This window comes from Heloderma suspectum, chromosome 5, assembly GCF_057233095.1.
Source record: "Heloderma suspectum isolate Gila_16-S chromosome 5, 16-S_ref, whole genome shotgun sequence".
Classification (NCBI taxonomy): domain Eukaryota; kingdom Metazoa; phylum Chordata; class Lepidosauria; order Squamata; family Helodermatidae; genus Heloderma; species Heloderma suspectum.
The window spans coordinates 114,484,171-114,510,992 of NC_139462.1; the positions used below are offsets into that span (position 1 = coordinate 114,484,171).

At 43.6% G+C, this 26,822-nt stretch overlaps 1 protein-coding gene across 4 annotated transcripts in view; it reads left to right on the forward strand.

The window, feature by feature from the left end:
- Window positions 1-26,822, forward strand: part of KCNIP4 (potassium voltage-gated channel interacting protein 4) — a 148,691-nt gene that overhangs the window by 85,027 nt on the left and 36,842 nt on the right. For all 4 annotated transcript variants that reach the window (XM_084857032.1, XM_084857035.1, XM_084857034.1 and 1 more), the window contains one exon: window positions 24,063-24,132. In XM_084857032.1, coding sequence (XP_084713158.1) covers window positions 24,063-24,132 — 70 coding nt within the window. The remainder of the gene's footprint in view (window positions 1-24,062; window positions 24,133-26,822) is intronic.

Consider the following 26,822-nt stretch of genomic DNA (forward strand, 5'->3'; position numbering starts at 1 on the left):
AATGGATCAAAGGTTCTTTGGCAAGCTGAAAACAAAAGTAAATGCAGACACTTGTATGTTTCCCTTCACTTGACAAGTGATGGCCTTTTCTGTGATGGCGCCCTGACTTTGGAATGCCTTCTCCATAAAGCAGAGGTGGTTAACTTGTGGTCTGCAACTCCCATCATGCCTCACCATTGGTTATGGTTGGTAGGAGTTGTAGGCTAAAACATCTGGAGGGCCACCAGTTGCCCTCCCCTGACACAGAGGTATGACTGGCACTAACATTACAATCTTTTCCATGCCAGGTCAAAACATTTTCATTTGCCCAGGCATTTTAAACTACTTATGTTGTTTAGTCTGCTTTGTTGTTTTAGCTGAGTAATTTGGGGGATTTAAAAAAAGTTTTTACATTGCAATTGGAAAATAGGTTTAATAGGGTCTTCAACTCCCCAGGCTTTTGAGGCTGCCTCTGGTGTTTTCCAGCTTCCCAGCCTTCACTACCATTGCTGATGAATCATTGCCAAGCTGCCATCACAGTGGGAGAACTCCATTTTGTAGCTGGCTTCCTGTCATCTCCCCTCACTGCAAAATGAAACTGTGATTGCTGCAGTCATTAACCTTTCAAACCAATGGCTCTGTGGCATGCCTTGTACAAGTGGCACTTCACAGTAAATTGCCCAGACTATCAAGCATGCGCCCAGCATGCAGCCTCTCTTTCTCTTTTGCCCACTGATAAGTTTCTCACAGCTAAAAATGGAAACAAAAAATATATATTTTATACTTCTATACATTTCCCTACTCCAAGTAGTTAGTTAAATAAGACCCTTCGAAGCAAATTAAACCCCTCAGTTCTCTTCTTAGCAGTATACCCTCTGTAACCTTAATCCAATTTCTGCAATGCACCGTCCTATCCTATGGATGCTGTAAATACCTGTGACTTGAAGACTGAAAACTGCATATCTGTGTTTGTGTCTAACTCTCTTACATATGTAGCATGTTCCAGAATATTATCACATTTTCATCAGAACTCTAAAGATGAGAAGAAGGCAGTGCCTGGATGTACAAGCAGAAGTGCAATAGTATGGAATAATTCCATCCAGAGTCCTTCCAGTGCTACATTTCAAATCATAATACACATGCAGATTTCCCAGTGGAGTAGTGCATAGAGATGTACTTCCCAGTGCAGGACCATGATGTGGCTTCAAGCCATTGGGTGCATGCACATATTTATGCCCATCCAATTTTGAAACATATATGGGCTCTACCAATGCAACCCCAGGTATCGAGTGTGGCAGTTTTGGACTGTCTTCTGGTGTTTCCCGGTTTCTGTTTAGGAGAGTTTGCAGTTAACCCATGGTTGCATATAACATTTTATAGAACTGTGGCCTTGGCTTTTTGTGAATAAGGCTAACCTTACATGGACTAGACTATTGGTCATGGAGTTTGAGCATTGTAAATAGTTCTTAATGATAAATTATGTAGGCTGTGACCCAGCCATTGTAAGTTATTCTGAGTTCATGTGCTTAATTATTTGCTTTTGAAACCAATGGGTGGATCATGTTCAATATTAAGAAAATAGTAAATCTAAGGGGCAAATCTTATCCTTTTTAAGGTTAGCAATAGTAGATATTTGCATGATTATCAACAGTAAATTATTACTACTTAGAAATTAATTAAGAAATAATGTTTCTCCCCTTCTGACATAAAAGTACTCTGGTTTAAATACTGAATATTAAGTCCTCTGAACATTAATTAAAAACTACATACGGAGCCAGCCTCAATGGTAGGTATAGTTGGGCGCTTGATGAGGGCCCACACCCCATCAGGGGCCCATTGGCAAGAGCCCCCTGGAGTTGCTCTTCTTCTTCACCATTGCAACCTGCATGTTCACTTGCCTCTCACTGTGGCCCAGACAATGAAGGTGAGAAGGAGCAGTAGATGCCACTGCCTACTTGCTCCCTGCCTCTCTGCCTGTCCAGCAAGCAAGCGGTAGCAATGATGAGGACAAGGAGTAATAGCAACTGGAGACAACGGGGGTTTGAAAGTAGACTCACTGAGGGAGGGGCCCATTGACAGCGCCTTGCCCAAGGAGTCTCAAAAACCTAGAGCTGGGACTGGCTACATATGTCACTTGAGGACTTCCATTTTTGGTCAGGCTAAGGTGTAGGAGACATAGCTGTATGTGTTTAAGCTCTTGTTGATTATTTTCACTACATCTTTAAATAATAAGATGATATAGCCAATAGGGAAAAGTAGGCAATGACTCAAAATCCACAGAAGGGTAAGCATGCTTTAGCCCATTTATTTAAATGGATTTAATCACACATAACTCTGTCTTGGATTGTTGCCAATAGGTGTAGAATAAATCTATGGTTTGTCGGGAAGGCAACGTTTGCCAGCTCAAAGACTGGTAACTGATCACGCTTCTGTAAAGAAAACTGTATTGTGTATTTCTGTCATACAATTACAGAGGTGCAAGAACTAACATTGCCAACCGTGAACATAATTACAGTCACAAGTACACTGGTACTTGGAATGTTTTATAATGGCACATTGTGACTAGATGTACCAGATTTCGACACACTTAAAGAGATTTTCTTAATGCTCACAATTTACCTCCCAAGGCAAAACTATTTGCCTAGAGCCAAACACATTCTATATCCCCATAGTCAATCATAGCAATAATTTTAAAAGTCCTGGCAAATCTGAAAGCTGTTTCTCAGGGGCCATACTACAGGGATTTGTTGACTGTTAGACAAATTAGGCATGACACGGGCAGCCACATCGGTTTGAGCACGTGTTTGCCCTGTTGATATATAAAGCAGTGGGGATTTGCAGGATGTGTTTGATTTTAGCATCAAAAGGGCATGCAGATGAAGAGAGCTGAACTCTCCCCTGTCTTATCTGTCCACCATCCATCATCCCAGACAGAGAATGGGAGACACATCTGGGATGACAGGACCATAGGAAGGTGAAGCAGGGAAGATTGAACTCCCAGTACTCATGTGTCCCTTTTGATGTTTAAATCAGAACCCCATGTTTTATAAGTGAAGATGCCTGCCCCATCAGACCTAGCTTGGCCCACAAAAGTAGAGGTCTGTGCAAACTACTTGAGACTTTTCAATAATCTTATCCAAAAAAATTTAAACTTCCTTTGAAATTCCTACAGGTATTTTACCTAAGCAGGGCCCACACAAGCCTTAGATCCCTCCGAAATCATAGTACAAAGTTCTTCATTTGTCATTGACTGTTGGTCATATTCATGTGAATGTTTTGGCTTCTACCTGGTCCCATATATAGTTACTGAACTTAGAACTACTTTAGGTTTGTACCAGAGTAATGTTGTGGGGTTTGTTTTTGAGTTGTTAAAAAATGTAATTGTCAGATCATCCTGAGCTGATACTTGTTGGAAAAATAAATAGGAGCAGTGTTCAAAGCATGGTACAAAAGCACAATGAAATAAATCTATCAGAGAAAGGTTAACAACTCAGGGCTTTTTACTTGGATGTTGCTGCTCACCATCTTACATAAAAGGGCCACTTTAGTTTCATATGCTTCTCCATGGCTTGCCAGATGGTTTCATAAGCACTGTTGTTACATCCCAGCTCAGCATCATCTTTGCACACTCGGCTGCATTCTTCTGCTGCATTTTGTCCTAGCCTATACAACCGCCTGTCCTGCTTTAAACTGGGTCCTGGCTTTTTGCTTGCCCGTGCAGGGACGTAGACAAGAGAGTGGTCAATTAAGCAGGCAAAGGGTCAAAACACAGCCAAGCAGTCCAGCATATGGAGTCAGACAAAGTGGGAGCAGTCAAACAGGCAGCAGTCAAACACAGTTAGGCAGTCAGATACATTACTCAGCTCAGAAGCAAAGTCAAGGAGAAGTCTAAGGGCCAGTATCACAGATCATCAGTCACAGGGCAAGTTACAAGGCACTAGAGTGGCTGGAACATTGTTGTTTCTAATACTGGCTAGGCAGATACTGAAGGCTTTGAACAGCAGAGCCTGTTGCCCCACTCTTGGCTCAGCTGCAGCACATTAGAGCTCTCTGGTCAGAGCCCTGCTCATGAGTAACCCCATCCTCTCAAGTAGATCTCCATAGCAGCCTGCCACTTCATTGAGGTTCCCTGAGTTGGGCCTGCCTCTGCTGGTACCGTCACTCTCTGGGACTTGGAGGCTGCTCAGCCTCCTCCTCTGAGGCAGACAGACTCCCCCTCTTCTTGAGTGGCTGGGACCTCAGCAGGCCCCTCCATGGACTCGGGCCCCTGTTGCAGTGCGGGCCCTGGCAGGAACTGGGCATCTTCCTCTGTTGGAGCCTCTAACTCTTTGTCTTCAGAGAAGGAGCACAATGGGGGCATGATACTGACAATGTTGTTAGGCAAACCATATGGTTCCTTTAAATGAGTCTTCTACAAAATGTATACAGCTATATCTTCACAAAATGCAGAGCCATAATGGATGCTTGACATCTGTCTGGAAGGACCGTCCATCCTGCTTAAATCATGATTATCTTGACTAACAACAACTGGTGCCCCAATCCTTCCTTCAGCAGTGCCTTGGTTATATTTTTTTATTTAATGTTTTATTTAAAATAATTTTAGCCTGCTTTTACCTTCCAAAATCCACTCCAAGCAGCTTAGAAAGTATAAAAACATAAAAACAAGTAATCATTAAAATACATTAACAGGCTAAAAGCAACAGCACCCCCCCCCCCATAGTCAAATTATAGCCAGCTTAATGTTATCTATGAATGTTGGTTAGGTTGTACATCTTAACGTTCTTCCAGAGATATTTGTAACTGCTGATCATATGGAATCATAATAACATAAAAGACACCAATCCTAAGTGAATCGATCCTGTTCCAGATAAGGCTAAGTTAAGCTTAACTAGGCACATGTAATTGGTTCCATTCATTTCAATTAGACTTGAACTAAACTAAACCAAACTAACTTTAGCTAGACCAGAGCTATTAACTCAAAAGTAAGTGTGACTACAGATAGCAATATATGAAATGACACTTTCCCACAATGTGCACATAATCACAGGCTAAATTCTGAGGATTATTTTACCAGACTTCTGCACTTGATCAGAAGCCATGGAGTGGTACATTTTCCCCACCGCTTGGTAGCATTATACAGATGATCAGCTTACCATATGGTTACATATACATGTTAACAGTTCATTAAATGAGAACTTGAAAATAAATTATTACATCTGAGTGCAGTAAGAACTTGTAATATATTAACAGAAACGTAAGAACAACATTTTAAAATGTATAAAAATAAAAAAATGGCACATCATAACTTAGTCCAAAGTGCATGGCAGATAACTCAAAAATCCATGCAAAGCAAATTACTAGGAAGTGTGCAAAGTTACAATATATAGGTCCAGTGAATGAATGGCAGAACACTGAAAACCAATGCAGAGCAGAATTCTCAAGAAAGTGAGTCAACTCACTATAGACTACAGGCTGCTGGGGTCATTTGCGTCTGGTAAAACAGGCTGTACATAGCCCATTTTACTTGGTTAGGAAAATTCAAAACAAATTGCAAGCTCAAGTTGCTTGCTAGATATAAATTAGTAGGATTTATATCCTTTTTTCCTCCCTATCTTAGTAAGAGCACTGCTGATAAAAGCTTAGTAATCTTACTGCCACCAACTGAAGCAATAGGAAACAAAGCAGGACATTTCACTTAAATGCTTCTGTTCATTTAACATCCTCCATATACAACAACCCTGGGAGGGCTTTGCCCTGAGAGGTGGAGTACAAATCTTTTAATAACAATTTAAAAAAAAAAACTTCCCCCATTTGAATAAGGGTCAAAAATTCAACTCCAAGATATCTCTCTGGGCTAAAACAATAACAGTTCAGAAGGGCTTTCTCTCTGCTTCATATATTCTTTATAGTAGCACAGTAATTAGGTGTGTTCAGGTAGCAGAAACCACACAAGCTGGATGTTTGGTTTAGATGTATGTTTACTCTGTACGTGCTTTTACCCAAAACTACAAGATTAAGGGCACAATCCGATGCAGACAGGCGGCCGCCTCCGAACTTGGAGGCAACCGCCTATCCAATGCAGGGCAGGAGAAACATGGAGGAGATCGTTCCCTCCTTGCTTCTCCTGCCCTGCATTTTCATCTAGACAGCGGATTGCGGCTGTCTAGCTGCGGGAGGGAGGAGCAGGGTAGGAGGCTGCTGGATGACACATGGGATGTGTCGTACCGGCATTTCTGCCCTCCCCGCCCGGAATGCCCCCCGGAACACCCTGTTTTGGCCTGCTCCGCGCTCCTCTTGTGAGCCTGAGAGGCAGTGTGGAAGGGGGGGAAGGTCGGTTCCCCGGGAACTGACCTCGGAGCGAGGGCTCTGAGGTCAGTTCCTGGAAAACCAGATATCCTATGGCCGTCTAGCCGCTGACTAGGGGCCACAGGATTACTCCCTCTGTAAGAAAAAAAAAATCATTTTCACAGGTTTATGAGCAAAGTTGGATAAATGCTCCTTCTCTTTCTGCCTCTGTACATACCCTTTACATCAGTGGTCTCCAAACATTTTTGATTGTGCACCCCTTCAGTAAAAAAATTTTGAGCATGCACCCCCAATATATGTAGATTTATTTATTTATAAATTATATGCATGTACTACTGCACTAATATATTATGTACATTATAAAATATAAACAAAAATAGAAATTAAAAAAGTATGAGATAAAGATGAAATAAACAATATTTTTAAATTGTTTTATTTATTTTATTTATTAATTGTACAAAAATGTTTTTGCTCTTACTAAAAATATTATTAATAATATTATTATTTTTTAGTGAGAGCAATGTGATTGACTATGCTTCATTATTCTGAAAACCTTGGTTTAACACTTTGTGATACAGCGATTTAAAGGTCTGGTTCGAAGTTCAGTATATTTCGATACTTGGTTTTAATGGCTGTCATAGCTGACATAGCACGCGCTTTCTTCTTGGCTCCATTCTGCCAAAGGAGAGCAGAAAGGGTTAACCTCCTTCCCGCTCCCCTTTGGCAGGATGGCAGCTGCTCTGGTGCCATGGCCAAGCAAGCAACTGCATCTTCCTCTGTTGTGCCTGGCAGAGACTGGCACAGTTGCTCTCAGTGTCCGCAGCAGAGGCAGGATAGGACCGGAGCCGAGTGAGAAATGCCATGGAGTGTCCCTCTCAGATCCTGTCCCATCCTGCTGCCACCGCCACTGCCACCATCACTGCACACAATGGCAGCTCGTCAGGGCAGTGGGAGGCTGCTCAATTATCAGGTGGCTCGCGCACCCCAATGGATCACTTTGGAGACCACTGCTCTGGATCACTTTACCTGAGCTTTTGGTGAATGCCCTTCAAGGCCGCCATCTTGGGCCCTTGGCTGCCTCAGTGTATCCTGTGGAATGTCTGGAGTGTGTGTCTGCTCTAGGGTCCTCTTGACAACTCTTTCTTGCATGGCTCTCGCAGTTACCAACAAAGATTCTTTACCTTCTGTATTTCTGTTATTTTGACTCCACTTCTATTCAACTGGCGTATTCCAACACATTCTTTCTCTGGAGAATTCCAGAATGGAGCATGCCATAGAATGAGCCCCCTCATCCATTTAGTGGATGCATGAAGGGGCAATGGGAGTGAATTTTCTGGTCACACCATTTTCACTCCTATCTTGTGTGTGGATTTCTCTTCAGTTGCCTAGTTTGCTTAAACTGTAGTTTGCTGGAATATTTAAAGCAGGCAAGCTCCGGTTACTGCTAACCAAAGATGGGCTCCAAAGCCAAACTGTGATTTGTATACTTACTTCAAATCATGACTTTTAATCATGGTTTGGAAGCAATTCCTGAATAACAGTAACCATAGTTTGCCTGAAATTGGCAAAAATAGCCAGCTATGGCCTGAAGAAAGGAAGGAGGGATCTGCCTGAGGAGGAAGTTGTAATGCGCTAGTCTGTGGGGTACTCAGAATCACCAGACATACTGTAGTATTAAACCAGTCCTTATGTCTGCATGTAGACATATTTCATATTTGTAGAACCTCCAGGTCCATTGAGAGGGGGAGGGGGAGTCTGTATGTTTTAGAACACTAGCAATGAAGAATAAATAAACTGCATTAAATTGCTGCAACTCCCCGAGGCCCCGGCTGAATCTGCGCTCACGGTTTTTCACGTTTCCAAAGAGTTTCCACTCCCTTCGGTGCTCATGACGTTCAAGCTGTTTTGTTTCAGAGCCGCAATTTTCCTTTGACCTGTTCCCGTATTCATTTTCCTGAAATACTGTCATATACAGCTAGATTTCCATTCATGTGGTCCAATGTTTTGCATTGAATGTATTTAATCCAGTCCGTGTTTTCTGGTCCACTGTTAGCAAACTCTGGGGAGCTGTGCCTGTGCCTGAGTCTTTTCAGGGAGGGAGGGAAATCCCATTGAAAACAAATTGTCTTCAAGGTTTCTTTCTGATTTGGAGCTGACAGAGATTGCCTTTCCCACCCAAGCAGCCAGTAGTGCCAAAGCAACTCCTAAAAAAAACACACCTCTTAAAGATTACCATGCCAAGCTCTGCACAACGAATTGCACTAAGGGCACAATCCTATGCATGTTTGGACAGAAAAAAAGGGCTACAACTCTCAGCATTCCCCAGCCACCCATGCTGGCTGGGGAATGCTGGGAGTTGTAGGACTTTTTCTTTCTAAACATGCATAGGGCTGCGCCCTAAATAGCCAGTGAAATCCCAGCTTTGAAGGCTTTCTCCTGCTTGGCTGAAAAAGGAGACACCCCCATCCACGCAGGGTGCCAGTGCGTTGGGAGTTGGACTGGGTAAAACAGGGATCTATTAAATAAAAAAGGGATCCTCATTTCATATGATTTTTAAAGGGGAGACGAAAAAAACCATCATCCAATCACAGAGCACTTCTGCCTCCATGGGCTGAAGCAGAAAAATCACGGATCTGCCACCTGTGGGTGCGGCCACTGTGGAAAAACGTGGATTCGAGGCAGGGATCCTTAGGGATCCTCACGATTTTTACAAGAAAGATACCCCCAAACACTGTCATATCACTGAATGACAAAAAACATAGATTTGGGCCTTCATGGCACCATCATGTTATAAAGCCATGGATAAGATGCCCAATTCAGTATGGATCCTCTGAATTTTTACATTAGGTCCCCCCTGCCCAACACCCCCCCATCAAAGCACAGAACTCATCTTTGTCCAAGTATGCATGCTAAGAATCCCAGATCTTCTGCTTCACCTCAAATGGTGTGAAACATCATATGAAATCGAGAGGATCCTTGCCTTGGATCCCTGTTTTTGTGCTGTGGCTGCACCCACGAGTGACAGATCCATGATTTTTCTGCTTCAGTTTGTGGAGGCAGATGTGCTCTGTCATTGGATGGTGGTCTTGGGGGGGGTCTCCCCTTTAAAAATCATATGAAATAATGAGGATCCCTTTTTGATTTCATGGATCCTTGTTTTATTTTCTTCCCAATGTGCTTACTCAATGTGCTTACAGCCATTGAGTTTACTCAGAAGTAAGCATTGCTGTGTTCAGTGGGATCTTGGAGAAGCCTTGTGGAATTTACAGCTCAAGCCTGTGCATGTCTACTCAAATGTAAGTCCTATTGATTTCAATGAGAGTTACTCTCAGGTAAGTGTGTATAAAACTGATGGCAAGAATGCTATCAATGGGCATGCAGGCCACCTCCCAGCATGGAACCTTTCTGGAATGCCCTTGAAAGGAACTGGAGCCCCAGGAACTGTACCTTCTCTGCCATTTCAGCCAGGGAAACCTAAAGCAGACGCAATATTGTCAAGGGAGGCATCACTGGGTCCTTCGTGCACAGACACATGCACTCACACAGGAACACACACACATGCAGAAAAAAGGGAAGACTGACAGCTAAAAGGAAAACCATGTTTAGATTCTGATAATCATACTATGCACAAAATACAGCACATGGACGGAGCAGTCTCTCTGAAGATTCAAAGTTTCGGAGAGTTAAGCTGGCAGAAAAAAAAATCAAAGGGGCCAGGGGACGTAAGTGCGAAACAGTTAATGTAGAGGTCATTAGAACATGGAGGGAGGGGAACTGGGAGAACAAGGAAGAAGAGACTGCTCCTCTACCGTGAACTGCCCACTTCTACCACATTGAAGACTCTCCGACTGAACAGTATGAATCAAGGTAACTGTTTCAAGGAAGTACTGAAACCCGGAAATAGACTGAGGGCGAATTATCACCAGCAATATTCTACCAGCTTCGTTGCGATTATGCGCTAAGTGTAGATTGCCCTCCTCCCATCTACACAGAGATGGGCAATTATGAGGCAATTCCACTTAAATCCGGATTTTCATGTAATCGGGTTTGCTCCTCCCAGGGCAAACATAGCCATTAAAGTGGTGTCTACTTTTTAAAAAAATTCCGCTTTCACGGGGCAAATGGCATCTGAAACTGCATTAGTTCAGGGTTTGGAGTGCCATGAGTAGAACTGAACATCGTCAACTCTGTAGGTGCGGGCAGTGAATGAGCAGAGGCTTGCTCCCCGCCCCTCTCCTCACTCATGCGCTCAATAAAGTGCCATGGAGGAGAGTTAGTTACTTCCAAGCAGTCACGTTTAGACAGTATCCCCCTTTATGTCCACCCTTTCTCTGCAGGAAGAAGGCTCCTTTGGGGGCGATTACCTTCATAACTCATTAAACTTATGTGCACATTCGCTGGTCATTTCAAAAAGAGCAGGCTAAGGATTCTCCCGACTCCTCTCTCCACTTGTAGGCGGTAAACTACAATGGAAGGGAATGAGTTACTTCTGCGTAGACATGTTTTGGCCATGTCTCTCCTCATGTCCACCCCTTCACAATGCCACTTTCCCTTCTGCCAATCAGCGCTGCTCCCCCCAGCCTGCACCGAAGGCAGTTCGGGTCACGCACACTCCCAAACTGTGCTGAAGCTGCTGCGACAGGAAAATCCATCAGAGAGCCAGTTTGCAAAAAATCGGGTTTTATGGCTGCTGTGGAGAGGGGTGTGCATCATGTGCCATGATTGTCTTGGGGGCACAGTAGAACCAGAGTAAAAGCCCTGTGTAGATGGGCCCTGAGTGATTTTTAGATGATTCTTGTGTTACAAGAATTCACAATATGGTAATATCATTTTTATATGATATAAATCCGGCCTGACAAACTTGTAACCTACCAAATGAATGCAACTCAGGTGCCCTATATTACAGACTATCCAGAGCTGATAAACCTGGTTTTGCCACTGCCCTGGGACTGCAAAACAGGTGGGAGTGGGGAATTATCAAGCACCTGACGCTGGTGGATTTTGCTCAGCTTGGTGGATCACAGGTTTGTCAGGCCTGGTGTAGGCAATGCTGATCTGCTTTCATAGTTCACCTCTCATAGGAGGCGGCGACTATCCCCATAGGATTGCGCCCTCAGATATTCAGATATATTGTTTTTACCATAGTTAAGCATTAATCTGCATAAGAACTATCTCTAGAACCAACACCTCAACTGCTGTCTCTTTTTCCAGTACTCGAATCACTCATTTTAAAAGATAAAGGACAGGAATGTCTTGGGTTAAAAAGATAAACAGCAGCTAAGCTTCCAAGCTAGAAGTAATATATTGAACAAAAGAGCACAAGAACTTGGCAATTCTGGCTTGGGGGCTGAGAGTGAAGAAAATGTTCCAGAAGCAACAGTGGCCGCAAGTACAGTTTCTCCCCCCCACCACCCCCATGTTCCTGTGTGACTACTAAAGTATTTGTAGCAGCAGATTTCGTAGAACCTCTTTGAACTTTTGGTTCTGCTACCTTAAGCTTAATTACAGCTCCTGCCTCCCTTGCTGTTCTTAAAAACAGCATCATTGGATCGCCTGCTGGAGTGATGAGCACGCACTGAAAGAATAAGAACTCTGGATTCTCCCAGCAGAGTATGACGTGCTTGGGATTCTTGTTTAAGTCAGATGGTATGCCAAGTTATTTAGCACTATTTAGGGTGCAATTCTATACATGGTTAGACAGAAAGAAGTCCTACAACTCCCAGCATTCTCCTGCTGGCTGGCCGGAGAATACTGGGAGTTGCAGGACTTTTCTCTGTCTAAACATGCATAGGATTGAGCCCTTAGTTGCTTAATATATTTAGGGTGCAAGCCTATGGGGATAGGTGGCCGCCTCTGAACTCAGAGGCGACCACCTGTCCAATGTAGGGCAGGAGAAGCACAGAGGGGATCCTTCCCTCCGCGCTTCAGGTGCCTAGAGATGTACAAATCCCCTACCTGCCAGTCGGGGGGGGGGGTCGGCGGGGGGGTGTAGATCCACTCCTCCCCCCAGAATCCTCTTCGGCTGGCTCTGCTCTGCAGTGATTCCGCGGAGCCGCCAGCCAGCTCCGAAGTGCCAGCGATACAGCCGCCATGCCGTATCACTGGCTGAAGGGGACTACTGCAGACATAAATGGTGTCCGGGATGCCATTTGCAGCCGTAAAGGCCTTAGTTTAAGGTAAATGCAGCTACAAATGGCATTTAACTAAGGCCTTTACAGCCGCAAATGGCGTCCCGGATGCCATTTGCATCCGCCGTCAGTAGTCCCCTTCAGCCAGCGATATGGCATGGCAGCTGTATCGCTGGCAATCCGGAGCCAGAGGATCTGGCTGAAGAGGATTCCGTGCGGAGGTGGGGGTAAGTCTTCCATTCTGCCATGGACTCCGGGGGGGCGGATTTTAGGGATGTACAAAAGTCACCTGTTCCCGAAAGCTGATTCGAGGTGGGGGGGAGGCGCCCCATCCCTCCCCCCGAAATTCTGGCCAAGGGGGAGGCGCCCCGTCCCTCCCCCCTGAAATTCTGGCCGGGGGGGAGGCGCCCCGTCCCTCCCCCTCGAAATTCTGGCTGGGCAGGAGGCGCCCCGTCCCTCCTGCCGCGAATTCTGGCTGGCCGGGGACGCAAATGGCAGCGGCCGTAGCCACCGCCATTTGCGTCCCTGCAATCAGCCGTGATAGGCTACGTAAATGTTTACGTAGCCTATCACGGCTGAGTAAAAAAACAACAACCGCGCGTACGCAAATGGCGGCGCCCATGGGCGCCGCCATTTGCATTCCTTATTTTGGCACGTCTAGTCTACGTAAACATTTATGTAGACTATGTCGAAAATAAGGGAAACGCAAATAGCATAGTGTCTACGCTGTTTGCGTTCCCCTTATTTTCGCCGTAGTCTACGTAAATGTTTACGTAGACTAGACGTGGCAAAATAAGGAATGCAAATGGCGGCGCCCATGGGCACCGCCATTTGCGTACGCGCGGTTTTTTGTTTTTTGTTTTTACTCAGCCGTGATAGGCTACGTAAACATTTACGTAGCCTATCACGGTATTTTTTTAAAACCTAGCCGTGATAGGCTACGTAAATCTTTACGTAGCCTATCACGTTTTTTTGGTGTTTTTTTTTTTTTACTGGAAATGGTAAATGGTTAATGGTTTTACTGGAAATGGCCGCACCACCGCCGGAGCCGCCGCCGCCAGGGACATTCGCCCGAGGTAAGTCCCGTCCCGGGGGTGGGTGGGGGGGCAGACCGTTTTGACACCAATTTCGGGGGGCCGAATGCGCTGGCATTCGGCCTCCCCGAGATTTGTGGAGAAATTCTCTGACATCCCTAGGATTCTTTAGAATCTGGCCTCATTGGAGTCTGTGGCGGAATTCTCCGCCATCCCTACAGCTGCCTGCATTTGAGGCTAGACAGCCGATTTCGGCTGTCCAGCTGGGAAGGCAGAGTGGGGGAAGCAGCTGCTAGACGACACATAGGATGTGGTGTACCAGCGTTTCCGCCTTCCCTGTCCCAGAACACCCCCCGGAACATCCCGTTTTCACTGCTCTGCACTCCTCTTCTGAGCGCGGGGCCATTCCAAGCTGCCTGTGAGGCAGCATGGGCTGGGGAGGAAGGTCGGTTCCCGGAAACCAACTTCCTATGGTTTCCTATGGCCGTCTAGCTGCTGACTAGCAGCCATAGGATTGCTCCATCCAAGTTTCTCAAGTTATTGTCAGGATTGATTCTGAGCGCAGGAAGATAGCAGCTCAGATTCAGAATAGGAACAGCCAGAAACGGGGGATGCATTTTCCCAAGCCAGATCAGATATTGGTAGGCGTTCTTCTCAGGTTACTAACTCACAGATATCCGGGCCTGAAGCCCCACCCTCACCCCCTTCTGTGAGAAGCCGGGAGGAGGATGAGGATGAGGACGAGGAGAGCCGAGGCTGTGACCTAAGAGATGCTAGATTGCAGTACAGAGCTAAGAGGGAAACGTCAGGGGCGGAGCTCAGACGGTTGACCCAGTTAGCGATGCATGAGAGGCGATGCAGGGAAGCATCACTGGAAGGGCGGGACATCCCTCCCTAAGTTAGTTAGTCTAGCCAGCAAGCCTCACTTCAAACTGCAGGCAACAATCCCCTGGAGGCATTCCTTTGTAGCCTGACAGTCTTTGAGGATTTGCATCTGTAATGAACCTGTTGATAATGAATTAAAGGTGTGAGACTGAAGCCTCTCTGTTTGTTTGTGTGAGTGCATAAGGAAAGAGGGGGCCCAAGGGAAACGTGACAATTATTTAAATGAATGTATGTTGAAGGTAGGCACGTTATTTTTAGAGCAGTGACACCACTTTGGAAGCACCCTCACTACAACGCTGGCCCAAGTCATTTTGCTGCCTGAGGCAAAGGACAAGATGGCGCCTCCTCCCCATTGCATGTGCAGAAGCCAATTGAATCTTGCTCCAACACTGGTGGTGGAATAGTGCCCTTCCCCCACCCAAGGAAGCTGGTTTCTTCAGGGGGGCTAGGACTGGTTGTGTGAGGGCCCAGGACAGGTTGTGTGTCATACACACCTCTGTCCTCCAATAGAGGGGAGCAGCTGCAGAGTTCATGAGGAACAGCTGCCGCTGCCTGAGGCAGTTGCCTCACTGTGCCTAATAGTAGGGCCAGCCCGGCCTCACTGTGTTGAAGCCAAATGCTCCCTCCCTCTCCAGGGCTGAGTTCTTTAAAAACGGAGTTCTATGCATCTGAAGCAGAAGCCAGTTGTTGGCAGTACTGATTGACTGTCCTTCACGATGTCACTAGAAACACTGACCCCAAATGCCCAAAACAACAATTGCACCTTAAGAAAAGGGTAAAGGTGGTGGGTGAACAGATAAACACACCCACATTCATGAAGCACTTTTAAAAATAAAAGAGGATTCGGAACCACACAATCCCCCCGTACACATGGGGAAGACGAAAGACTGAATGGCTGCGCCAGCATTCAGTTTACTGGCATGTCTCGTTTCCATTGCAAAGGCAGTGGAAGCACCTCTCGCCAATTCTTGAACAGCTACATTGGCTGTCACTCCATTTCTAAGCACAATTCAGGGTACTGGTGCTTGCCTTTAATGCCCTAAGCTACTTGGGATCTAAAGCACCTGCCTTCACTCACATGAGCCTGCTTGAATGTTGCAGTCGTTATCAGAGACCCTCCTTTGAGAGTCTCCCACACACCCCTGCTGAAATCACATGGGGTGGGACCAGGGAGAGGGCCCCCCCCCATCTATGGAATGCCCTTCCCAGGGAAGTCGGCCTTGTGCCAAACTTAATCTTCTTTGTCTTTCTTGAAGACCTCTGTATCTACCTAGGTCTTCTGGCACATCGTCAGCGCTGGTTTTAATTCTTTGCTTTTATTGATTCTGCTGCTCTGCTCTGTTTTACTTCCTTTGCCAAGTTATTCATTTTTTGTTATTCATTTTTTGTTATATGCTTTTGATACCATTTTCTGATTGTTGTGAGCCATCCTGGAAGGAAAGGCATAAATGATTTAGGGCACAATCCTATGCATGTTTAGCTGGCTGGGAGTTTTAGGGCTGTTGTCTGTCTAAACATGCATAGGCAAACGTGCCTGTAAATAACATATATAGGAAAGTTGTAAAGATTCCTATGATGGTTGTGAGTGCTTTGAATGCTCATAAAAAGTCCTATAGAAATGCTGAGTACTTAGGTAACCAGTTGCAAAGGAAACTAGGGGGTCTGTTGTGTAGAAAAAGGAATTTTAGCAGTTGCAGCTGTTCATGCACAGGTGAGAATTTCCAATGGCTGAAATTTCCTCTTCCATGAAACTGTTAAAGGTACGGGATCCTTGTGCTCCTGTGCAGATGACCATAGCTCAGTGGTACAAGGTCTGCTTTGCATGAGGATGGTTCCAGGTTCAGTGCCTGGAACTGTCTTCAACTAAAAAGATCCCAAGTACCACAGCTGGAGACCTGCTTTAAGTCAGAGTAGAGTGTGCTGAGCTAGATGCCACCAATGGAACAACAATGTAAATCAGCTTCATACTTATCAATATGGGTAATATCATGGTCAAGAAACATGCAACGGTACTTTCCAAAGGATAGGGGATAGGGAAAGTGTGACCCTGTTGATACTTTTGGACCTCTCAGCAACTTTCATTGTCATTGACAATGTCATTGTCATTGTATCTTCCTGGATAGGCTGTCGGGATCAGGAAATGGGGGCCCTGCATTGTTGTGGTTCTGGACAGCTGATTCTAGAAGGTTATATAGGGAGACTTCTGTTTAGCTCCTTGGCATTTGCGTTGTGGCATTCTGTGTGGATATACTTTGTCTTCCATGCCTTTTAACTACATGAAACTGCAGCGTGAGGTCATCTGGGGGGTTGGAGTTGGGTGCTCTCAATATGCTGATGATACCCAGCTCTAGTGTCCATTTCAAATAGATTTGGATGAGGCAGTAGCAGTCATTCGTACATCCAGACAAGATGGAGGTGCGTGGTTCATCTTTGTATGGGATAGTGGTTTTCGACCTGTTCTAGATTCCCCTGAAGGATCAGATTCACAGCTCATTAACCCAGGTTTGTTAAGGGTTGCCCATGTGATCTTCATGACATAGAGTGTTTTCCACTGGTTGAGGCTGGAGTGCCAGCATTGACAGACAGCCCAGCCACAGTTATCTATGTTCTGATAACCTCCAGGTTAGCTAACTGTAATGTTATTACATGTGGCTGCCTTTCAAGTCTGGCCAGAAACTGTAGTAATTCAAAATACACAGTAGCTGCTAGGCATGCACTGCCATCAGGCGTTGGGGATATCATCTTACCAGTGTTGGCAAGTGTGAGCCAGAGCAGCTGCCCATGTCTGAGCACAATTCAAGGTGCTAGTGCTTGCCTTACGCCCTATGGCTCGGGACTGGGAACCTGAAAGTTTGCCTGCCCCACATTTCAGCCAGCCTTCATGTTAAGATCTTCTTCAGAGGCCCTCCTCTGGTTGCCCCTGCCATCTGAAGTAAGGTGGGTGGTGACACAAGAGTGGGCCTTCTCAGCAGCAGCAAATTAGTTGTGGACTGCTCTCCCCAGGGGGATTTGCCTATTTTGTTAGATTCTTGGAACACGGTAAGCCCCCCACACACACACTTTTCCCAGACTTTTAAAAACATCCCTAGGCCTTTAAATAGCTATACTACATCTGGAATTATTTTTACACTTAAAAAAAAATATTATGCAGTTTTAATATTGTTGGGAAAAATCTTTTGAAGGATGGGAGATAAATTTTATAATAGATAAATACAATATGTAAATATAGATTTAAATTATTATGTCTCTTCTTAATTGTATTAATTTGTGATTTTTTGGACTTATATTTTAATATGTTCTCAACTATATATTGTTTTCTTAAGCAAATACATTTTGAATGGAATGGAATATTCCAGCTAGCACTGTCTCTGTGCATCAGGGAGAACAGCCTTTCTCTGCCATGTAACTTACGGTGCTCCCTTGCAGAAGATGGAGGTGGAACCCAAAGCTCCAGTGGCCCTCTCTGCGCCAAAGCACCATGTTTAACATATGACGCCAAAGACATTTCCAGGCTTGAAAATTAATAGAAAGGAAAAACTTCACCTGCTAAATTTATGGGCAGTATCCAACAGTGTCATTCTGTGAACTCAAGGAGCACCAGCAGAGCTCCGCCAAATCTTGCCATCGTGGTTGCACGTTACACTTGCACAACTGGTTGCGCAAGCGTGATCATAACTAGTTGCACAACCAGTTGTGCAAGCTGTTGCACAAGCGTGATGCTCAACCAGTTGTGCAAACATGCTTATGCATACATAACTTCAGTTGGATTCTCCTCTTGCATAGTTCAGAACCTAGTTTCTGCTAGCACAATGTCATTTGCACTAGCGGAAAGACACAGTTGGATACTGCCCTATATGTGTCAAATTGAACAGGAGCAGAGCTAGTTAAAAATCTGTGCCCCACACCTTCCCCACAGATGTGTTCTAGAATTTACCTCAGATAATTAAACTAAATGTTTGGCTTATTGCCAACAATAGAAGTACTCCTTAATTCTTAAATTTGGCTGTAGTACAAGCACACACACAAAACAAGAAGGCAATAATAAATTCTACTGAAGCAGCCAGGATGAATAGCTCTCTAACCTCTCTCTCTCCTGATAACAGCAGATAATTGAAGTTTTTTTAAAAATGGTATGCATCATAATTGAATCAAACACAAGTAATTAGAGAAAAGTGAAAAAAAATCCATCATGATAGGTCCTACCTCCTCATAAGCACATTTTCATATATAACGTATATTCTTGCACATACTGAGGATGATATCACCAAAATTATATTAATTCTGGTCTTACAGCTGAAATTCTCAGGAAAATGACTCAACACTATATCCTAATAACACTTAATAATTTGGAACATTTACAGTTACTTCCAACTGAGGATCTCAGGGTGCCTGACACATAACGAGTTGGGGCTCACAGCACTCATGCAAAGCAGCAAAATATTTCAGCTAATAAAATAATTAATCTTCGTTTTTACCCCGCATGCCTTTTTCAGTGCAAACTTTGGTGAAATGATTTCTTCTGAAATGATATTTTAATTACTAAGAACTGTGCATATTTTGCCCTAAGCAAATGAAAAACTATAATTAAGGGGATTTAGTAGTTAACCAGTATGACCAAATGAAAATGAATGAAAGGGTGAAAATGAGCAGGCCTGAAAGAGCTGATCCCTTGAGTTAGTATGGACCAAGTGAAATTATTTTCCCCCTTTAAAAAATACCCCACAGCAATCGTGAGCAGTTACTGAACCTGCCTGTATTTTTAACCCACAAGGCCAAACGCCCAGAACTGAAATATTTATTTTTAATAGCTGCAAGCTTTAATCACTAAATTAATCCTGTCCTTGAGTTACACCTGATGGGTTGAATATTACACTTTGAGCAAACCATCCACGCAGCAGGGAAACACAAGTTACACTGGTGTTGTGAATTTACATGGGTATGGTGGGCTGTGCAACAAATCCCCTGTTCTGGTGGAACACCATCATGCAAGGGGGAAAACATCAGAGGTGTGGCAGGAGGAGACACAAGGCTTGCTTGGAGGCCTGTGTTCCTTCAGGGATGGCTCCCGCTGCCCCTCAGCTACAGCTGATTAATTGGTCAAGGACAGTTTTAATTGGTGGGGCTGAGAGCTAAAGTTAACACTTGTCAGTGTTGTGAATCTGTTTTGATTCTGGCATGCTAAAGTAATTGATACTGAGAAAAAAAATGAAATACTTTTTTTCTTCTTCTCTGCCAATGAGTAGAATTTAATTCAGTTGTAGGTTATCTCAAAAATGCACCTATATTGAGGGCTGTGGGGTGTGTGTGTAATATTTAAATTATATTTAATTAACTGCTCAATTAAAACATCACCTAAAATATTTAATAGGTTGATAACGCTACTTTTAAATATTTCCTCAGAGTTCAGTAAACCTTTAATACCCTTGAGAACTCAACGTAACATTGCATTTTCTTTATAAAAAAGAGAGAGAGAGAGAGAGAGAGAAAAGAGGTTTGTACTTTTTAAACTTTGTATCATATCTGACGTAAATAGGAGCTAGCAATTAATCATTTCAGAAAATACAGAGTTTGAGTAGTCAAACTTGATTGGAACGTAGCAAGGTAATAGGTACCATAATATAGCTCTGGGCAAACCATTTTTAAAATAGATTCTTTTTTCCCTTTCATCTCTTGTTACTTTTAGATTTCTATTTTTAAAAGATGAAATCCTATCTCATCTGAGAAGGTCATGATCCCATAACAGAAACTCTGAGTGGAAGCAGTATTTCTAGCTGTAATGAACTGGCTAAAGTTGTTCCTGGTGAAAAGCCTGATTGTTATTTTATTTTTGGTCTTTTCATTAAAGCAGTTAAAAAATTTTTTTTTACAAAACTGATTTTATGATCATTTTGGTTTCCCAAGTTTCTATTTCTACTTGGAGACCACAGAGGAGAGAAGCCTCTGACAACTCTACCTAGTATCAGAATTACCTAGATGTATAGTAGCTGCTAGGAAAATAAGCACATCAAAGTTCAAAAATAACAAGAAGACAAACGTGACCAGTGTTTACTGTTACTTGCAGTATAAATTGTATACTTGGAAACTTGTTAAAGAACAGGTTAAAGAACAGGAAGCAAAGATGGACAATTCTTGAAATGGATGGATGTAAAGAGCAGGGTCCCACAAGGATCTGTATAGGATCAATGCTTTTTAACTTGTTCATAAATGATCTGGAGTTAGGGGTGAGCAGTGAGCTGGCCATGTTTGGTGATGACACCAAATGATTTAAAGTGTTTAAAACAAAAAGGGCAGAGATCCTAAAGGATCTGATGAACATTGGGACAAAAAATCCTAACCACACATATGCTGATGTGGTTTGAGCTCATGACTGACTGACAAGGAAAGGGATCTTGGGGTGGATAGCTCAATGGAAATGCTGACCTAGTGTGTGGCTGCTGTGAAGCAAATTCAATGTTGGAGATCATCAGGAAAGGGGGGAAAAGAAAACTGTCAGTATCCCTGTATAGAAAATCTATGGTGTGACCAGGCTTGAAATATATATTTTGGTCACTAGACATACCTCAAAAAGGCTATTGTAGAGCTAGAAAAGGTGCAGAAAGGAGCAATCAAAATGATCAAATTGCTGGAGAAACTCCCCTATGTAGAAAGGTTATGACGTTTGGGGCTGTTAAGCTTAGAAAAAAGAGAAGTTAGGAGACATTTATAGAGGTGTATACAATTATGTATGATGTGGTGAAGTTGGATAGGGAGAAGGTTTGTTTCCCCTTTCACATAATACTAGAACTCAAGGTAAACAAATAAAGCAGAATGGTGGAAGCTTCAGGACAGACAAACAAAGTACTTCTTCTCGCAGTACATACTTAAACTATGGGATTCACTACCACACAGTGTAGTGATGGCCACCAATTTGGATGGGTTTAGAAGGGAATGAGATAAATTCATGGAGGCTAAAGCTATCAATGGCTACTAGTCATGATGGCTATATTACGCTCACATTCTGCTTGTAGGCCTCTCATAGGCATCTAGTTGGCCACTGTGAGAACAGGAAGCTTGACTAGATGGGTCTTTGGCTTGATTCAGCAGGGCTCTTATTATGCTTTTACATTGCCATAGCTGCTGCTGCTGTTTTACCAGTAGACATGAAAAGTCTACTGTAGCAAATTAGTCCATCTTTCTAATGGGCCAAATGTCAGTTGAGGAAGGACCTGAATATTGGAAGGTCAAGAGGGTGGTCCCTGTTAGTGGAAGCTAGGTCACCGAGTGTTAAAGATGGTAAGTGAGTTTTGCCATCATGATAATATCCCACATACAACTTTACTTTTCCCGATCAGAACAAATAGCCTTTCACTTATATGGAAGAAAATAAAGGGATACTTTCATAGACACTTTTGGAGTGGAAGCAAACCCTGCCACCTGGTGACTCCACGAGAAGTAGGTTTTGTCTTTTCTTAACTGTATTCCAGATTGCAGACCATTTACTTTGACCACTAGGATGAAGTGCTAGCCAATAAGAGCCAAGCCAGCCCCATTGCTGTGGGTTCTTTTTCTTAGTCACACTAGAATAGAATATGACAGAATGTTAAGAACTGAAACAGAGGCATAGTAAAATTGTGCTGAATTGGCAAAGGACAGTATTTCTGAGCAATGTTCGTGCTGATTGGTTATTCAGAAAATAAAACTGATATGTTTAGCTCCTTTAGGCAATTTCATTCATGTAGCACTGCATCTCCCTAGTCAAAATCCAAGCGGGGTTCCTATCCAGAGAATTTGCACAATTAAATTCCATCCCCTTTTCTAATCCCTTGTATTACTTGAGAGGCTAATAAAAGGATAAATCGCCCTTTAATCTTATTTATTTCCCTTCCACATAAGTAGCAATATGGTTGCTTGTAGGGTTAGTAGTTTAGAGAGACAGGATGCTGAAATACTGAATTTTGTTGTGGTTTTGTTTTTAAAGGGGGTTCTTTTTTGAGCACGTTGCTGCCCTCTTGTGTCTCAGAATTTTGATAAATATCCAAGAAAGCAGAACTTTGGTTCTATCCATAGACAGATTTTGCACAGCTGATTATGGTTTGCTGGTTTCTTTCAATATGTGAGTATGAATGTCTGCTTGTGTAACTGACCACCTGCATACTCTAAAGGCATTAGAGCAAACTGATTTTGTTTCCTGGTGTAAGATGGTACTGAAGCAATAAACTGTTAAAAGCATGACAAAGCATACATCTATAATATATAGCAGGGGAGGCAATGTGATGCCCACAAGCACCAATGTGCCCCAAGACACTTTCCACCAAGATACTCCACTCCCTCCAATTTATATATCAAAAATATGTATGTGAGTGTGTATTCTTCCTGTCAGCTAGGATTGCTTCAAAGTGAAGTGGGAACCTCTAGCTTCTGCCATCTTAATTTCCCATGAATGCCTCTGGCCAGGTTACTTGTCCTTTCTGTCTAGCCATGTCTACCCATGGCAGCCATTTTACTGCTGTGCCCAGGACAGTTTCTCAAATTTCCAAATGGACCCAAAAGGTTGCCTATCCCTGATAGATAGGATTGGATCCAGAGATCCAGGGAATGGAGTTTCACTCATGGAACATCCCACTTATGGAAATGGGGGAAGTGATTTTTGCTGATCTCCCCCACCCCTGCCCCTCCAGAACACTGTGAGACGTAGCACAGGAGGTTGCAGAGGGAAGGGGCATTGGTGAAAATTGCCTCCCCTCTCCCTTCCATGAGTGGGAACCTCTACAGGATCACTAGCCTCTTCGTGGAAGGCCTATTCTGGATCCAAGCCATAGTAAAAAGTAAACAATAGATATTGCATTCTGCACTGCAATAGGTTTATTGGTTGATTGATTTTTAAGTAGATATTTTAATGATTTTATCATCTTGTGGTATGTTCTGCATCTGTCTTGGGCCCTTTGAAAACTTCGACCCTACCTTGCACAGGTCAAGGTGGGGTCAAAAGTAGAAACATAGACTGGTGTCCTAACTGTATGCCACATTTCATTCTGAGATCTCATTTGTATTACAAAAGATGCCAGATGGGCTGGTTAAACTAACAGACTTACTTTGCTCAGCCAATTATCTTTCCATTATCTTTGAGTGAGGATATCATTTTTTTTTTTCTGAGCACAGCAGTCAATAGCACAACTTCTCCTAATCGATAGAATGTGGGTCGGTTACGGAATATAAAAATGCTGCTCACATTTCTCCTTGTAGTCATTGACCAGGTTCTCATGATCACCTCAGCTCACTGTGTGCCAGCCACCCTTTTGGATATTCAAGCTATGGCAGGCAGTCGCTGTGGCTTATCATGTCATGATAACCCAGCGAGGTTGGCTTATGCAAGGGTTAAACAATCCTCACATAACCCATGGGCTGTTTTAGGGTTGTTTTACCCTCTCATAAGCCAACTTTGCCGTGTTTGCATGACACAATAGGCCATGGCGCCCACTGCAGCGTAAATATTCAGAAGAACGGCCGGCATGTGCGGCCATCCACCACATGACTGCGGCGATTGTGTGAATTGGCCCATCAACTCTACCAGGAGATGGGATCAGGCATCAGTCTTCTCTGAGGAAAAGGTGCTTCTGCTGGCCCTGGCTTCCTCTTTTCAGGAAAGGTTTTGTTTTGTGTGATACGTTTTTGAAACCACAAAGTTTGCAGTCTCATGGACAGATCCTGCATGGAGATCTTATTCATATGAGTTCTTTGCCTCCTCCTTTAGGAATGTCCCAGTGGGGTTGTTAATGAAGAGACCTTCAAAGAAATTTACTCCCGGTTCTTCCCACAGGGAGGTGAGTACTCTGTGGATAATTAGTCTTGTTTGCATGCACAACCAATTGCTTGTAATTGCTTTGAAATCTGGCCTAAACAGGTTGTTGTTCTAATTAATTAAGTCTTTCATACTTCTTAATGGGTGGACAGAAGTACTTTGGGGCTTTAATTAAAGACTGAGCACTCCTACTAGCAACAGCTATTTACACAAGCACAATCTGCAGTTTGTTTCTTTGTGTAGGTTTATAGTCTACCCCATCCCAAAGGCTCAGGGCAAGTAACAAAATCAAAAAATGAATTTCAATGACATTTCTCCCTCTTTTCCTGACTTAATTCTGAGGCCCAGAGGCCATCCCAAGCAGATAGAGTTTTGCAAGACTTCGGAAGATATAGGCCTTGGTAAATCTGCAGTGGGGAAGAGTTCTGTTTAAACCAGAATTCTCTTCAAGGCTGGTGTAAAGAGGCTGATGGCCACAGGCCGGTTTGCATGATTGCAGGGAGGTTAACAAGCCACTGTGTAAGGTGGTGGAGTGGTTTGTTACCCATCCCAAGAAGCCACTGTCCCTGGGTTTGCACAACATGACAAGCCATACCAGTGAGGTGTGGAAATTCGGCCAGCATGAGCAGAGTAATTACGGAAATCTGGCTGACATGCACAGGGGGGTTAACAAGCCACAGTGGTTAACAAGCCACCATGGCTTGTTAACCCCCCTGTGCATGTCAGTCAGATTTCCATAATTACTCTGCTCATGCTGGCTGGATTTCCACACCTCACTGGTATGGCTTGTCATGTTGTGCAAACCCAGGGACGGTGGCTTGTTAACCGCCCTGCAATTGTGCGAACCAGGCCAGTGATTCCTCAGCAACACCTGTATTTCTGGCCAGCTCATTAGCCATAGAACTGCATTCTGGGTATGCATGCTAAAGGCAAACATCTCTTTCCTTTAAAAAGTGTGTGTGTGTGAATCATCTTACCTACATTGCCAACATTGCCATAGATACAATTAAGCATTGACAAAGAAAGTAGCTGTGTTTCTCTTAGTGGTCTTGCAGTTTAATCTTCAGTATGCCCAAGAATCTGCCTTTGAACCTTGCTGTGCTCCCTCTTGGTCACCCTACCCCCAAAATCTGAAATGGCACCGCAAGCTCTCGTTGAAGAGCTTAATCCTGCCAATTCCAAGCATTCCAAATAAGAAAGAATGACTCTTTCATTCTCACAATGAAAGTTGGAGCTTTAAGGGGGAAAATCTGTTTCTGCTTGGAGTCGGATCATGAGAACTGGCAACACTGTCGATAATTCCTTATAAGATCTATATGGGTCTATGTGTTCTCAATTATTTCCCTCCTACAGAACCTTACATTAGCATACGCAGTGGGAAATGTAGGTGGTAGTTTAATTGTGTGGGTCAAAGCCTGAAGCTGGATAAATTTGTGATTCTCCAATGATCTCTATGGGCTTTCCTTTGTTTCACTTGCCGTGCTGCTTTTTTTTCTCAACAAAGTTGGCATTTTTATGTTATCCCTGGGTACTTTCTGCATCTGATATATTTCAGTATAGTGTGGATAACACAATCATCCAGCTGGTATTACTTTTCCTCTTGTTATGCAGATTTCCCCTAGCATTTATTGTGGCATTTCCTCTGTTCTCTCCCTGCAACCAACCTCACTATTTTTTTTTTTTGTCCTTTATATTTTATCAAATATACAAGGCACACAGCCAGGTGGTAATCATATTTTCACTTACTGTTCTGTCAGAGCAATCCACTGGGAAGTTCTCCTATACAAGCTCCATTGAACGGAATGGGAGCCACTCAGGAGCATTTGCTCTTTCACTCATATGCCTTGTGTAGCAGAACATCCTAGTGGGTTTGACCCTTAGTTTCAATTTCTCATGCTCAAAAAAGAGTAGCAGACTTCTGTGGGCTAACTGAAGTGACTTTGACCCAGTTCATGTTCAACCCACAGTGGGCTGTGGCATGTGCTGCCACATGCCGGGTGGTTTTTGAATATCCAGGTCATGGTCTTGGCATGTTGTGTCGTATGAACCCAGACGACAGGAATTGTGCAAAGGTTAAACAACCTTTACATAACCTTACATAACCTTACATAACTGCCAAAGACACTCTCAACAGACTCCACTACTAGAATGTTCACCAAGATAAAGGAAATCATTCTAGGACAACCCATATAAAGCTGTCAGTGTTATGATAAGGACAATGATGCCATAAAATATCCAATATGGCATATTTAAGACTGCTTTTCTGTTTTGGTGCATCTGTTTTTTCCACTCTTATTCTTAGTTTGTTCATATCCCTCATTCCAAATAAAGATTAGTTGGAGCTCATGATGCCTCTTAAGAACATAAGAAGAATCACTCTGGATCAGATCAAGAGTCTATCTAGTACAGCATTCTGTTCACACAGTGGCCAACTGGCTGCATATAGGAAACCTGCAAGTAGGACATGAGTGTAAGAACACCCTCCCACTCAAGTTCCCCAGAAACTGGTTTACATAGGCATTTTTCCTCTGATACTGGAGGTAGTAGATGGCCATCAGGACTAGTAGCCATTGATAGCTTTATCCTCCATAAAACGTGGTAGAGGTACATCTTGTGGTAGTGAATTGATAGTTTAACTATGAGCTGTATGAAGAAGTACTTCCTTCTGTCTGTCTGAATCTCCCACCAATCAGCTTCATGGGATGACTCTGG